The 16,600-nt window shown below is 41.2% G+C and overlaps 1 protein-coding gene across 1 annotated transcript in view; it reads right to left on the bottom strand.

Annotated features, from left to right (window-relative positions):
• Positions 1-16,600, bottom strand: part of CACNA1C (calcium voltage-gated channel subunit alpha1 C) — a 489,049-nt gene that overhangs the window by 96,156 nt on the left and 376,293 nt on the right. The window contains exons 13-19 of the mRNA XM_065682645.1: positions 14,710-14,870; positions 13,689-13,914; positions 7,231-7,438; positions 6,302-6,422; positions 4,234-4,348; positions 3,022-3,142; positions 2,825-2,894 (exon numbers count right to left, since the gene is read on the bottom strand). Of these exons, the coding sequence (XP_065538717.1) occupies positions 2,825-2,894; positions 3,022-3,142; positions 4,234-4,348; positions 6,302-6,422; positions 7,231-7,438; positions 13,689-13,914; positions 14,710-14,870 (1,022 nt within the window). The remainder of the gene's footprint in view (positions 1-2,824; positions 2,895-3,021; positions 3,143-4,233; positions 4,349-6,301; positions 6,423-7,230; positions 7,439-13,688; positions 13,915-14,709; positions 14,871-16,600) is intronic.

Here is a 16,600-nt window from a genome sequence, read left to right as displayed (position 1 = left end):
CTGAACTTTTTACAGCAGAATGGAATAGACGACTATGGCAAATCTGATTAACAACGGATTTACAAAACTTTGCTGCATCTAAGCCTTATGGCTGACTTCCATGAACTCTGAAAAAAAGTGGTCAAGTAATTCTGTGGGCTGTTAGAGATCAACTTCACTCCTCACAAAGAACTGATAAACAGTTCAGGGAACAGGCCTGTTTAGAGATGGCATCCATCAATAGCAGATAACCAAGATGCTGTCCTTTTGACTTTCTAATAGGAGACAGGAGAAAACCTGACTATCCATTCAAATTTTAGGTTCTGTTCAAATATACAGTAAGCCAGGGATTGGCACCCAAAGGCAAGAGTTAAGTGTTTTTACTTAATTTTATGCACTCTAATCCCATGCATGGCTGCAGATAAAATGTCTATGACACAGACTGTAGATGTAGTTTTTGTCATATAATTAAAATGCCAGACTATTTCTAAGCTATCCACAGGAGGTAACTAAAACACAATTCTATTATCAGTAGGCTTAAATTTGATATACAGGTAACAGTACCTTCACTTGAAAAAAATGTAATGGTCTGCAAATCCAAGCCAGGTGAGAAACAGAAGCAAAAGTGTATCAAGCTCTTTTAATTTACGCTTCTGACTAAAGTCTCCCACAAGCCCCTTAACAACTGGGCATGTGTGTCCATTAACTGCTTGTGCCTATAGAGGTACTGGGAAGATTAAAGTCAGAATGATTTGCCTGAGGCAATGCTAAAACAGTACTGTATGGTGTCGGAACCACATTCTATTCCTGATAAATGGGTTATAAATACGGAAGAATATAAGTATAGCAAAACCAGGGATTTCTTTATACTGAAAATCAAATGCAATGAACAGTTTTCCTTTTTGCTCTTCCAAAACCCATGCCCATCTATTTAAAATGAAGTATTGCATCTTTTTTTACCCTATCACATCAACCTATTATCAGACATTTATTTACTATGAATCACAGAATAAAGGATAACATGTTTTTTACCTATTACAGCCTGTTACATAATGGTAGAAACGTAGAAGAGAGGAGGAGGAAAGGATCACAAAAGGCTCTCTGGTTCATGCCTCAACATTCAGTGATGCTGGGCTTCCATAACCACCTCCATGATCTTTTCTAGCCTCACCTTTAAGATATTCTCCCCTAGTGTGAAATTTTAAATCTGTTACTTCTTCATAGTGGAGATAATTCCCCTCTTACCTTTAACAGGCGTTTATGCATTTGAAGATGTTTCTCTTGCCTTTCCTAGCTCAAACAACCACAATTCTTTCAACCTGAGCTCTTGCTTCCTGCTAGCAGTGTTTTCACCATGCTCCCCTAAACTCCTTCCAATTCAGCCCCACTTCTCCTAAGCAGAGCACCCAAACATGAGATACAATATTGCAGCTGAGATCTTATCAATGGTGAACAGAATAAAACTATTGCTTTGCTCTGGTTATAACTATAAACTATTGCTTTCACTGGCCAGTTAGAAGAAACCCATAAGTAGACTAAAGAGTCATGTTTCCATCGGTTATAAATCTCACTACTTGCCTGGTTTTTGAAAGTCAGCAAAATGCTTCTGGCACCTGTTGAGCTTGTGGTAACAGGATTCAGATTCTTTTCTCAAGGACTATTACCTAACTCTAGGTCACCTGAGATCCTGTATTTGTGAGCTGTTTATTCCTGCCCACATGTAGAGCCTGGCACTTTAAATTTTATTTAGACCATTTATCCAGTTTCTCAAGAGCTCTCTGAATTCTAAAGCTGTCCCCCAGCACGCTTCCTGTCCTTCCTAGCTTCATGCCATCTGCAGATGTAATAAACGTATTTCCTCTTCCATTATTCAGGTCATTAATAATGAACTGATCTTGGGACAAGCCCTTGGCTTGTAGAACCTCACTTGGGCCATCACTACTCTCCATGTAAAGGGTCTCAGCAATTTCTCTCCCAGTCATCTAAACCACGTTTTTCTAGCCAACGTATGAAACAATCATTTGCCTTAGTAAAGCTAAAGAATTTGACATCGACTTTATTTTTTTCCTGTCGACAAGTCTTGTCAGCCCCTTTTAGAAGAATATACAGGTGGTTTCATGTCATTTGTTCTTGGCAAATCTATGCTGGCTGCTAGTCATCTCCTTATCTTGCAGTCATATAGTTTGTGTAATCATTTGTTCCAGCAGTTTTCCAAGAATGGAAGTTAAACTGCCTAGCTTACAATTCTTCTGCTCCAGTCCTACCCCCATTCAGAATCTCTTGAAAAACTGCTCCAAGTTCTGAGATTTCTTCAACTAATCCATTAAGTATCTGAAGATGAAGTTAATTAGGTCCAACTGACTCAAAAACTAGCCTAATTAATGCTCTAGCTTCAATTTTTCCAATTCTAGGCTGAGATCTTATACTGTTAGAATTACATTAATAAGTCACACTGTCTTTTTTGATTAGCAAAAGTACAAAAAGGCATTCAGCACTTTTCAGCACTTTGTGTTTCATGAGTATCTGCTGTGAGTCTCCTCTCACCACTGACTACTGAGAAAACAGACTGAAAACAAAGTCATATGTATATACAGAGATTTGTATATTATTTGATTTGGTTCACTGTAAAACTCTGTATTTGGAGAACCAAATCAAATATGATTAGCCAGTATAGGCACTGCAAAGGACCAGGTCCACACTTGTGCAAACACAGGCAAACACGTCATCCTGTCCCATCATGAAAGCACTGCAAGTTCAGCGTAACTGTTACCACAATTTGGCTCTATGCATTAGCATCTGGGGCTTCTCTTCGTTGAAACAGGGATAAGAGAAAGAAGACATGTACCTGGCGCTTCTGTTGTAGGATATGGACTCTTTTCTTCATTTTCATTGGGCTGATAATCATCCACGTTGATCTGACAGAAACAGAAGGAGAAGCAGCAAAGGCTTTATCAGACAAGGCAGAAGGTTTTCATTCCATTGGAAACCCAAGCCATTCATGCCATCATTGAACAAAGAGTGCTGGCTGGCCCCAGACCTTACCTTGGTAGCAGGCGGGGATTCTCCATCAGCAGTGATCGATTTCAACTCAATTTTCTCCTCCTTTGTCTCCTCCTCCACAGCTGTTTTCTCTATCTCCTGTTTCTTTTCGGGACTAGCAGTTCTAACAATTTTACAAGATAAAAAGCAAAGAGTTACAAAGGTGAAAAGCTTTTTCCCTTTCAGGAACTTTCTGTAGTACAGCACACACCATGAGAACAATCGGCTGGCTGACACCTCCCTTCTGAGTCCAGCTTACATACCAGTGGCTCCACCTTGTCCTGATCTGCAGGCAAAGGCAGAGACTATAATTCTGTGTAGCATCCTTCTATTTTATAGCTTTCTCAATGGCGTGTGTCTGTGGGTAGATGCACACACATGTGGTGAAGTATTTGCCTGTGTGCACACGTGCATTCTAGGTCTGTCAGTAGAGATCTCTTTGTTCATCTAATGACAGGCATGAATCATTTTCAGCCCATATTCTTGGGCACTTACACTAGGTGCCTACAAAGTTTTGCCCTCACTGTACTCAAAGACAGGGAAATCTGCTGACTAGCATACAGGACAAACCAAAAAGGTCTGCACAAGAGATCCCTTGCAAGTGGCCTGGAAGACAGTGAATAGAAATAAGCAGTAAGGAGAGGCTTCCCCGCTGTTGGCAGCTATGAATGTTAGAGAAGCTCTACATCCAGCTCATGCCTCCTAAGTCTGCAGAAACACTAAAAGAACTGGCAAGAGAAGAACAGCATGTGGCATCAAAAAAGAGGGAAGCTGCTGAATCTTGTCATGGGAACAACAGTCTGAAAATATACCTTGTGGTCCAAAGCACTCAGAAGGTAATAGGGAGATTCAAATGGGTTTGTAATATTGACATCATTTCACACCCATTCTCTTCTGGTGCCTTTGAAAGCTCATCAGCCACCCAGACTCTCTTTACTCTGCTCACATCATTGCGAATGTGGAGACTCACAGCTCATGCCACCTTCTTGTCCTTTAGTTTAAATTCCTTTACATAAAAATGTATATATACATAATTCCACATATAATTACGTTCATCACAAATATAGAATATATACATACCCACAGAGAAGTTATACATACATGTTCCACATGCACACATACTTACCTGAATATGCATGTGTGCATAATGTGTGCAGTGTTACTCACAGGAAAGCATGCAGATGAGTGTAGATAGGTGGTTGCAAATGGATTTACCTAGCTAGCTTTTTCCTTTCTTTTTCCTCTTCCTCCTCTTTCTGTGCAGATGTTAAGCTCTCAGCATCAGCAAGGTTGTCCACAGCAATGGCCAAAAATACATTCAGCAGGATATCTGTTTGTGTGCTACTTAAAGAAAACGGGCTTTGAAAACTGCAAAACAACATTATACCAAAGGTTTCTTAATTGAAAGATTTTAGCAACCTGTCATCAGATCTCTCGGATATTCCAAACTCCCATTTCACACAAACGCTCAGGACATGCATATCCAGCACGCACAAATCTACACCTTCCATCCAAATAGCTAACACACTGTGTGGGGTTTCCAAAATTTCACAACAGAGTGACTGATATAAAACATGTAAGTCCAGACTTATATTTCAGTTTCCAGTTTCCCAGAATAGTCTTGCTTTGTGTAATAAATCCCACAGAAGACAAAGGGAGCACTGAATGCTTTGCATCTTTGACAGCTTAGCTCACTTTTATTAAAGCACTCTTACATTCACGAACCTCCTACTATAAGACACCTGGGCTTTCCAGTTTTGGCCTATGCTCGTAAGATGAATAACTTTATTATAGATATTCCCACAGACATGAGTGGACTTTATGGACAGCAAGCATAGCACTCTCACTAGCATTTCTCAGGCAACTCATTTAGTCTGGTCATGGAAGGGCTGAGCTGACAACTCTGCCACCTCCTAGCAGAGAGTCCATGCATGGCCAGTCATGCCTATGTAGCTGGAGGGCAAGGAATCACAACTGTTATCTCATCTTGCCAGTCGGTGTTCAGATCTCATGTCACAAATCTGAACATCAGCTTCTTTTATAAATTTCTTGAGAATGGGTCTTACTACACCATGGTAACTTTTAAGAAAACCCCAGTTCAAGGCTTAGACTGGAAATACAACCATTCCCCACTCCCTGGGCTCCAAGGTCTCATGGCTCCAAAGTCAGACAGCATGTAGAGCTGGTTGCATTTTCCCTCTGCAGCTCACAAGGAGATCCAAATTGTAGTTTTTTTTAAGCTGCCAGGCAGACTGCCTACCTCGACCTTCAGATAAGTAGAATTGCACCATCTCACTTTGAAGAGAGGGCGTGCAGGTCAACTGAAATGTCAAATAAGGGGTTTGAGAGATGTGAATTATGAGGAAAGGCCAGAAGAGCTTGGCTGAGACTACAAGGCTTTATAAGAGAATTGATACAAAAAGCTTTATAGGAGAATTGGTATAAAAAGAAATGTCACCTCTGACACAGGAGGGCCATTTATTAGGGAAGCAGAACCCAAACATGAACGAATGTGGAGAAAAACTGAGATACAGAGCAGAACCATATCTTTATGTTATATGCAAATTCCTGTGAAAAGACACACACAGCCTTAACATGCATGTGCCTTGTATCTCCTAGGATATGTACAGTGCCTTCACTTCACATTGAAGCCTGAGATACCTGAAGTTACTTAACACCAGCACATGCTGAAGATAACAGAGCACATGATTTTCTGTTTGAAGAACACACACAGATTGCAGTAACTGCAATGTAACACGGTTCCTGTTAGTTTATACATGAATTAATATATGATCTCACATAAGTCAATTATGTCAAGCATATGTTACTCCTATTAAAGCATTTGTATATAGCATATTGTAGATTACACAAATTTCTATTCCACATAAGTCTTGGATGAAAGTGCATGGAATATATTACTGAAAAGGCAATTAAAGCAAAAATATGCAGTAAGTGCAGTGGGTACACACAGAGATTAGTTTCTGGAGAAAGCAGGAAAGAAAACCCTATGAGAGAATTAAGGGGAATGAAAAAAACACTAAACATATAAAGATACTAAATAAAAGCTAGCATGCAGAACTGGCACGTAGCTGGCTCTTACAACAGTTTATATGCCTTAGCACTTGCTAAAATTAAACTTTTGGCAGTGCAAAGCCAAAATTCAGACCTAGGGAAAAGGTAAAAACGTGAGGTACGAAATCCACTATTTTCTGACATAACAAAGTAGTAAAAGGTGGGTTCAAATTTAGCCCCACTTGGAGAAGAGAGTAGCATCAAAGGATACAGTTTCCACAGATGAAGAGGATGATGAAGTAAATACAGACCAACATTCCTGGAAAAGAGGGGCCGCCATAAGCCATGATCCCATCATACATCACCGAATTCCAGTCCTCCCCAGTCAGGATCTAAATGACACATTCCCACCAATAAGGGATACAGTGTTAGACCACACAGAGAATTTGAAAACCCCATTAACACAAAGATATCTACTATCCTAGAGAACACCCCCTCCCCCAGGATGGTTGGAGACTGTCTGCGTCTATCTGGAAATTCAAAACACTCCCAGAACAAGTAGAATGCAAAGAGCACTTGTGCTTAAAGTGTAAAAACCCCCAGACATCTCTTTGAAGATGATGGCTGAAGATGAACCGTTCTCCCAGACAACTCTGCTCAAGCCCCTCATCTCTCGCAGGCATTTCCCTCCCATGTGTTGGTTGTTTCGGACAGGCTGCACAATCTACCACACTGAAGACAGCCCTGGGCACAGCCTTCTCTACCACTCCCCTTAACCTTGCACATCCAATGATCCTGGTGCTCTTGGCTGATCACTCCCAAAACTGCAGTTGGCTTAAACACCATTTGATTACTTTTCTCTTGCTGTGATTTGTTCCCCAAGACTGTGGAAAAGGGGAGAAAAGCTGCAGGATTGGGCTTTTTGGCATGCAGGTCCTGCTCTGGGACAAGGCAATGGCTCTTCTCTTGTTCTATCCTGCCAAGACCTGTTGGCCTTGCTACACACAGGGGCTTTAGCTTTGATTCTCCACTTTGGGAGGGAATGCCCCTGTGCTGGCAGCATGGTGTGGCACATGGAGCTGTTAGCCTGATGCCTTTCGGGGACTGTCAGGCTGCAGGGGAAGGGTGAAGGATCTGTTATCTGTCTTGCCCCACATAAACACAATGTGTTGGCTCTGTTGGGACCATTCTTGCCCTTACCTGAAACACAGTGAGGAGGGACTGGGGGAAGTTGTCAAAAGTACTCCTCCTGGTCTGCATCTCATCAAAGTTAAACTTGCCCCCAAAGAGCTGCATCCCCAGGAGCGAGAAGATGATAATGAAGAGGAAGAGAAGCAGCAACAGGGAGGCAATAGAGCGGACTGAATTCAGGAGTGAAGCCACAAGGTTACTCAGGGAGTTCCAGTACCTGCGAGAGAAAATAGATGCAGTTAAAATTCCTTCAATCCAAGACAGGTGCTCATGGACTGCACAGGATTTTGGTTCAGGCTGCCTTCTGCATATAAGCAGGCACTTCCAAGTATCCTGTTAAACAGTGAATCATTGATGTGCTTCCCTAAGATAATGAGACCTACTGCAGCTAATGAGTAATTTTACTATCACACGTGTACATACACAATTGCCCCCACTCCATACGCACACCCAGAAGATTATTGCAGCACTCTCCATCTAAGACTCTGCAAATCTTATATCAATATATGGTGATTAGTTCTTGCTGCTTCAGTGAGTTACATTCTAACCAACCTCATTACAACACTCACAGATGTTTGGCAGACAGCATACCTCACTCCAGAGAATGGCCTGTAATAACTAACAAGAGCAGATGGGGAAACAGTTTGGATGCAAATACAAACTTGTCCAAAATTTGGTGTGTGTGCTTGGGCTCACTCACAAATAGAATCATAGAATCATAGAATAGTTAGGGTTGGAAAGGACCTCAAGATCATCTAGTTCCAAACCCCCTGCCATGGACAGGGACACCTCACACTAAACCATCCCACACAAGGCTTCATCCAACCTGGCCTTGAACACCACCAGGGATGGAGCACTCACAACCTCCCTGGGCAACCAATTCCAGTGTCTCACCACCCTAACAGGAAAGAATTTCCTCCTTATATCCAATTTAAACTTCCCCTGTTTAAGTTTTAACCCATTACCCCTTGTCCTGTCACTACAGTCCCTGACAAAGAGTCCCTCCCCAGCATCCCTATAGAGGTTGCTAAGCTTTCTGGTATTGAGAGGAATGAGAAAGGTATTAAATGTCTTTTCATATGCACCCTAAAAAAGACTCCAGGTCTCTATGCATGAAGTCCAGAGTTTCCTTTGCTCTTGGAAGAGCATACATACCATTGCTGCTTTTTTTTTGGGTATCAAACCCTCTATACTTCATTCAAGAGAAAGGGTGGCTAAGACCTGTTCTTCCAGTGTGTTCAAGATTGTGCCCAGATAGTGATGTACGATGCAGAGGAAGGATCTTCCTGCCCTTGTCTTCCCATATCAGAGTTCAAAGAGATGACAGCAGCATGCTCTGCTGCATGCCAGTTTGCTTGCATTCTCTGCCAGCCTGCAAGTAGCCATGTGTTGCAAAAGAGGCTTTAGACAAAATTGCTGAAGAATTCACATCACCCATGAAGCAGCTTCCACTTTGCTATAGCATCTGCTCAGTCAGCCCTAATCTACTGCTTAGCTGGTCACAGACACTTCTCTTTTATATAGTTTTCAGTCTGATAGATCTTTCTGACTGGGCTGAAGGTTAGATCTCAGCTTCTGGTCACCCTATTTTGAATGCACATTACTAGCAAGCTCCAACAGCTTTCACAGGTCAGCAAGGCAGTAATGTCTGCCTGTGATCAATAAGTCTTCTTTCTAGCACCGTGTCTTGTGGCCTACCACCATGCTTTGAGATTCCACCATGGCCAACATCCTCCACTCCCTTGTCCCAGAGCCCATAATACTGAACCTTTCTTTCCTCATAAGACTCTGAATTTCTAGCCGTATTTTCCTTGGAGCAGAAGTTCCACTTGAGAAGGATGGCAGATCCATCTAGTGCTCTCATTCCTCTGAGAAGCCTGATCCTTCAGTGTACAATTTTTCTCTGAAGGTAGTGCAGTCATTACAGAGAGGAGCTCTTAAAATCCCAATGAAATTCATATTTTTCAAATGTGAATTTCATACTTTTTAAATTATGGGATTATTTTTTTTCCATATTTTTTAAAGTGCAAAAATGAAGACTTTTCATGTCCTGTGGAAGACAGGAATGCTTGAGCAGCCCAATCATGTCATGAAGGTTAGCAATCTGATCTGCAGAGGGCCACCACCATGTCGTCTGAAGATCAGCAACTGGTCCTCCAACGGCTGAGCTTCAAAGAGAACTGTGATGTTTTCCCTCCAGCCCAGCTTCAGCACTTCAGAGAAAATCAGAATGCTTTAAAGTTTAACTGCAATTAACGAGATGAGCAATGAAAAACTACAGAGCAAAGGTAAGGGCATAGAAACTGTGGGCTCAGTGCCAACAAATATCCGCACTGAATGTGCAATGTAACAGCTCTCTGTATTTGTGTTTATGCTTACATTCACATACTTTCACACTTTGGGAGGAAGGGAAAGCGACACAGGAAAAGGGAATTCATTTCTGATGAAACTCAACTGATTTCAGCATCCTTAAATCAGAAATTTATGGGCACCAGAATATCTTTCCAAGTCCTCTAATGTCAGCCAGGACACACATTTTCTAGGTCTTTCTAGCAGTGCCCTTAAGAGGCATATAGTAAAGCTGTTACACATCTGAATTGTCTCAGTGACTCACTTTAAACTTAAAAGCCTTGCTATCTCAGAGCCCAATTGCAAGACTTCTATCAGCTCTGCATTTCTTACAAATGGCTCAGTACCTGACGTTCAGATTCTTATGTAACTATCAGACTTAAAGCAATTAACTGAGATGACCTGGTGATAAGATTAGTGTTGTTTTATCTGTGTACTGAGTGCTAGTGAGAAATATAGCACCATTAGAAAAGTAAACAAACCAATCAGGAGAAAAAGAGAAAAAGGAAAAGGAGAAGATAAGGAAGTCTTCACTTGGACTAGGATGTGAAAATAGCGATTGCCTTATCTTACTGTCCTACAAGCCTGACCTAAGGTTACCATCTGTCACATTAGGTGGTTGCAAAACTAACATGAACACCCCCTCAAGTAAAACACAAGGCTTTTAAGTCAGGAGTGGTTGAAGCCCAGACAAAGAAATAGTCTCTCACTACTTTGTCCTCTTTGGTTAATACATTACAAGGAAAAACCAGTTCCAATAAATCTCATGACACTGCTGGATAGAATCAGAGGTTTTGAACCAGGTAGCATATAATGGGAAGTACACGGGAAAGCGTTGTTACTGCCTCAGACTTATAGGGAAATGAACGTGCCTCTTAACATCCCCAACTTGCAGATCTCAGACCCTTGAGGATGCCAGTGAATGAGGCACTGCAAAACCCCAGTGAGTAGGATGTGATTATGATCCTTGTTTGGAAATGGAGGAATGATGCAGAGAAGTTAAATGGGTTGTTCAACATCTCACACAGAAATCAGTTGCAGAACTGGATTAGAAGTTAATGTTCTTTTATTCTCTTCCCTCTCCTCTCCACTGCTTTCCACTATGTCTTTATGATACTTGCAATCGCAGATGCAGAGCTTAAAACAGTAGCAACAGCTGGCAGTCTCATTGTAGGAAAGCTGCCCACACTGCTCATCCAAGATAAAACTACTTTGAAAGCAGGTACAAAAAAAGGTGCCCTGTCTCACCTCCCTACATTTAACAGTGACATACCTGTCTGTCACTGTGGCAGAATTAGGTATAAAATACCTAATTTTAAGTATGTTGATTAAGATTTAAGTATGCTGTTGCAAATAAATTGATTTAATTTTTAAGTATAAAGGACTAAATATAGGGACTTACAAAGCATTAAAGGACTATTATAAAGAGACAACAACTTGTCTTCTCATAGCAATGGGAGATGTTCTGCACAGCCCTGTAAAAATTAGTCAGAATAAAACAAACAGATGATTCTGTTTGCTTGTCTAATATACAAGACTAAATGATTCTGAAGTGTATTTATAATTTTGGAAGAAATGTTTGCTTTTGACATTCTAAATGCAGCTTCTAAAATGATGCACTGTTCCTCTGATGATGTCTTTATTCATTTCTATTATATTAGGGAGCTGTATTTGTGTTTTTCCTAGAAGTGTATCATCTTGACACATCCAGAACTTGCTTGTGCTTGGTGCTTACCATGGAAAATACATAAAAAGATATAAAGATTAGGCTAAGTACTGATATACTCTCACCAGAGTAATATTCCTGCTTTGTGCCTTTTTACTGCCCCTGATTGTCACTATTTCCATCTACACTGTACGTCCCCATGTCACTGCTTATGCATGCGTATTTGACATAAACCATTACGCTACTATCCCTCTTACCCTTCCCAGCTTTCTAGGATTGTATCTTTCTGTATTACGACTGCACTCGGGTGGTGTATCCCAGCAGGGCTTGTAACATCAGTAAATCCTCATTGTATTTATTAGAGCTGAGCGAATAAGGGAAAAATTTGTATTTTACTGGAGAATATCAGAGGTAAAAGTTTTGCTTTAATGCCGGAATATTCACTCCTGCAGCAAGATGTGAGTGGGCCTAAAATACTGCTTTGGAGGCTTGTGCTAGGGCCTTCCACATGAGGGTGAACTGCACCCACAGAGGGGAAAACTCATGAAGAAAATCATGAATAATTAAAAAACACAGATAAATGTGAGACTACTGCAACCTACTTGCCAATATTTTAGGAACAGGAAAGAAGGCAAAATCTGATTAATACATTATTCATTATAAGTTATTCCTCAGCTCTGTGCTTTACACATAGACCCATGCACAAACTGCAGGAGATGTATTCCAGGTAACATTTGCTTCCATGTAAAATTGCATTTTAGTTCTGCTGCAGAATGAATATAACTAGTCCTACTGCTAGCTGGTTCCAGAATGACATCTCTGCCAGAAGCTTTAAGAATATTTAAGTACTCCAATAGCTCAAGCTTCCTGAAGTATTAATGATATTCTCTCAGAGTTTGCCTTTCTATTATAGAATTCTCTTCACTAGACTATATATTTGTGTGGGAGTGGAGAAATGCCTTGAAAAAACAGTGACCTCTCCAGGATGCTATGCTGAAGCTTAAGCTTTTATCGCTATTGGTAAGTTGCCCTGGGTGTATCTGATTACCCAATGCCTGAAACAGCTACTGCTTTCCCTCAGAAACCAAGCCTGGGACTCAGTGATGATAGCTTTCAGACCCAAAGATCCAGGAAAAACAGTCACCAGACCAGAGATCCTCAGTATTTTTCAAAGGGCAAAGATGCTTTTCTTGCTGGAAACTTGTTAGCAGGAATGTTTTTCCCTCTTCTGTGATCACAGATCTAAACAGACCACCTTTTATTTATCTTTTTTAATAGCTGTAGGCTTGATTTGGCCTCTCTATCTGAGGCTGTAAACTGATTTTCTGTCTCTGCCATCTGACTCTGAAAACCATCCACCCTGCCAGAGAGCTGAGGGTCAGAAGCTTTAAGGGTAAATCGTGTACAATTCACAAGTCCAAGTCTGTTATTTTTTCTGCCTCTCAGCTCTGCCATCTTGACTGTCTTCCAGTTCTGGTCTTGTTTTTCTCATGAACTGTGTTTTTTATCTCAAATTTGTCACAAATTTCCTTTGGGGGAGTTCATAGCAATTCTAGGGACATTTTCATAGCTGAGCTTGCATAAAACACACTCTTTCACCACCCCAGTCAAGCTTTTTATAAGGTGCTGACTGGTGCCACATGGGAAAAGGCAGACACTGTGCAGCTTTGGGTGAGCACTTGAATAGATTTGTTCCAAGATCTCCCATCTGGGTAAGTTGGGAGCTGAACTGTCCCACAACATCCCCTTAAGCTGAAAAACGCCTGCCAAACAAGCTGGTGTTTTGGAGATACCTTACTACAGGAAGCAGCAACTGTTTAACAGACACCACCCTGCCTTTATCCAGACAGAGGAGAAAAAATGAGAAGGAAAAGGAGGGGAGACTGGAACCTAGAAAAGACTGGTTTCTTCATAAAGCTGCTGCTTCATGCTGGACTTCTCTGAAGGAGAAGGGCTAGCGACATCCTTTGCTTACAGCTGCTGGTGTTGACACTTTCTCCCATTCAGGCCACTGTTGAGTCTACCAGAGTTGGCATGGCTACTCAGTCAAATGTTATTTTGTCTCAAAGCAGCCTTTCAGGCTCCTCTCTGTCACCATAATACAAAAGAAAAGGTCACAAGGCTATCTGCTGTTTTGTTTTCACTTTGTCTTTTGCAGGGAACCGTAAGACCCCAAGCTCAGCTCACATTACCCTGCCAGGTTTCAGTTTAACGATCTGCATGATATCAAGTGCCTCCAGCCCTCTATGCCAGACTCCTCACCAATCTGCACCACTCTCATCAGACATACCCACTCTGTACGGACGTGGAGGATGAGGACTGTCAAACTAGCATTTTCACTACCCAAATAATGGCAGAAAAAGTGGAAAACAGGGATGTGAGTGACTTGTACCTACGTATGTTGTGCATTGAGGGGTAACCCTCTTTCACCTCCAAAGAAACACATTAGTACCTTGTGATTTTAAATATTCTTAGGAGTCGAACACATCTCAACACCGAAATGCCCAGTGGTGACATGATCTTTGTCTCAACCAGAATCGTTTCCAGGATTCCTCCACACACAATGAAACAGTCAAAGCGATTGAAAAGGGACACAAAATAGGCCTGGAGACCAAGGCTGTACATCTTCAGCAGCATCTCTGCCGTGAAAAGAGCCAGCAGCACCTTGTTGGCAGTGTCTCATGAAAAACAGAAACAGATTAAGAAAACTTAGTCAAAAGATTATCACAGCTAACCATTGGCTTTTGCCTATAAGAAACCCCTTTTGAGATCAGTCTGAAAGGTTAACTTCATGTAAGCTTGGGTCAAAGAATGGACTTCAAAAGCATGGGCATCTCATTCACAGAAATATTTTACAAAGATGCTTATAGCAATTGTTATGTATTGCATGTACAGGTGTGATGTATTACACAACCACACAACCTCCAAGGCAGGGACATGCCTTCCTGTGCACAACCTCCCATCACACTTGTCATCTGCAGATGAGAGTGGGAATAGAAGAGCTGCTGTGCTACCTACTGTTGCTTAATTAAGCCTTTCAGCTGCTCTCACCTCCAGTGAGGATTCAACTGTTCTGCAGACAGAAGAACTTTACAAATTGCTCTTCCTCACCTCCTTTGTAACTAGAATTTATCATAAATGCCACTTCAGGAAAACCCTGGACAACCTGTGGCTCCCAGTAGCTATCCATAAATTGGAAATCCAGTTGCTGTGAATATATATTTAGCATAAGCTCTGGATTTCACCTATACCCAGTGGAACACTGCTTTTGATGGAAATGAGTAACTAACATTTTCCCTGAAACTTATGCCATTGTAGGCAGATATTTTGCTGTATTATTTAGCATCCTTCACAGATGCTATTAGGAGCTGTGTATGCTCCTTCTACCATTGTGAGGTCTAATGCATCAGCTCCACCCTCAGCCCCTTTTTTGACACTGAGCATGATGAACAGAATCATAAGCCTCTCCTCACCTTGGACCTCCGTGAGCCAGTCTGGCTGGTTGTAGTGTTCAGAGGCAATGGTAAGGGTGTTGAGAAACACAAGGAATATCACCAACCAGTAGAAAACATTGGACTTGACAGCAGCACGGCACTTTCTTCTGCAGAATCTATTCCACCGGCGCCAGTAGCGACTTGAAAAATTGGAAAAGGAAAAGTTCTTTTCAGATAGGGATCCGTAGGCTATTGCAAATCTCTGTCAAGAGAGACTCTAGTCTTGATTTATTGTTCAAGAATGGTAGAGAATAACTTTAAAGTTAACCCTGAGAAATGTCCTTTCATTTTCATCTGAGTCAACAGCTATGATCATCCTTCCTTTAGCTATAGAAATAAAGCCAGTCGTAAGACAATTTGCAACATTTAGGGATGAATACATTTCTTCAAGCAATCCCTTAATCTGATTAAGATATCCATCACAGCTACCCCAAGGGGTTTTTTAGCCCAGTTCCAATAAAAATATTTATTATTCTTGTATTTAATGCTTGTGGCCTGCAATGGGACCTTGGCCAGGCTCAGGATAGTCAATGAAAAGCTACCCACTATGTACTATAGACCTCTGGATTAAGTCCTTGGAGAAGTGAGGTCAAATAAAATCCGTGGAATGTTTCCAACATTCAGCAATGTTCAGGAGTAACCCCAATAGAAGGGCTAACTCTGAACAGAAACAAAAAAAACCCAGCAAACAGATAAAAAACAACTAGGGGACCTCAGCATCTCACCTTCATGCCTGGATCTAAGGGTACCATTTGCTAATCAACAGACCTTTTAAAGTTTGCCTTCCATGAACACATCCCCTTGTGTCACTGATTTCTGAGGGTAATTACTAACCACAGAAGATATTTAAAGCTAATTACACACCTCCCACTCTTCAGAATTTAACTTGCATAGCAACCAGTTTCCAGGCAACACTTGCACTGTATAATAAATCTAATAGTTTTATATAGATATTATATACATATGTGTATGTGCGTGCATGAGTGCGCCTCTAAAGAGACACATACATTACAGGAAGAAAGGTATTTTCTTGGCTAGGTCTTCTCATATGCATTATTTCCAGTGATAAACTATGGCCATGCTTGAGGTCAGGGTTCAGCATCTATATGAACTAAAGCTAGGTGATGTGAAGATTGCACACTGGCTAAGAATTTTGCAACATTTTAACAGGTAATCAGATCCAGGCTGTTACAGCTATGCAATTTATAAAGGCATCCAGTTAAACTAGCACAAAGATTTAATAAGGGTTGCATGTTCTGCAGTGGATTTGGGACAAGAAATCATCTCAGTTTTCAAAATGGGCAAGACACTTAGACATTGATGCTGTCATTAAATCATTATTAATCCCATACACTTTTGTGTCTACTTGTGTACAATTGTGTGTGCACATGACCATGTGATGACACAAGTGGGTTTTTGTGCTTACACTTACATACAAATAAATCCATGGATTGCAGGAATGTGATTACGTATGAAACTCCGCACGGGGATGTATATAGGCAGTATGTACTCACAAGGTCCTTCCTGAATTTACATTACTGTTCATTATTTCTGTAAGCTGAAGGACACAGTTGCTCACTTTTCCCAGATATTCTGAAAATTAATTTAGTTTTTTATAAAACTGACTTTGAATTCAGAGTGATGAAGGAAGCTGGGCTTCTACTGAAGAGGCAGAAATAGACTGGGACCCCAACAGCCATGTTCCATGAGCTCAGTCAGCCTTTCCAATAGAAACCCACAGGAAACCCACCTGGGGATTGCTTCACATTTTCAAAAGCTTTAAATAAACAGAACAATCATCACCAGATGAACCCCACACGTCCAATGGTGAAACAGAGAATTTCACAATTAAGATGCAAATCTCATCAGT

The sequence above is a fragment of the Lathamus discolor genome, chromosome 1 (genome assembly GCF_037157495.1).
Source record: "Lathamus discolor isolate bLatDis1 chromosome 1, bLatDis1.hap1, whole genome shotgun sequence".
Taxonomy (NCBI): domain Eukaryota; kingdom Metazoa; phylum Chordata; class Aves; order Psittaciformes; family Psittacidae; genus Lathamus; species Lathamus discolor.
The sequence above is the reverse complement of the archived record's forward strand: the minus strand, read 5'-3'. Positions and strand labels throughout refer to the sequence as shown.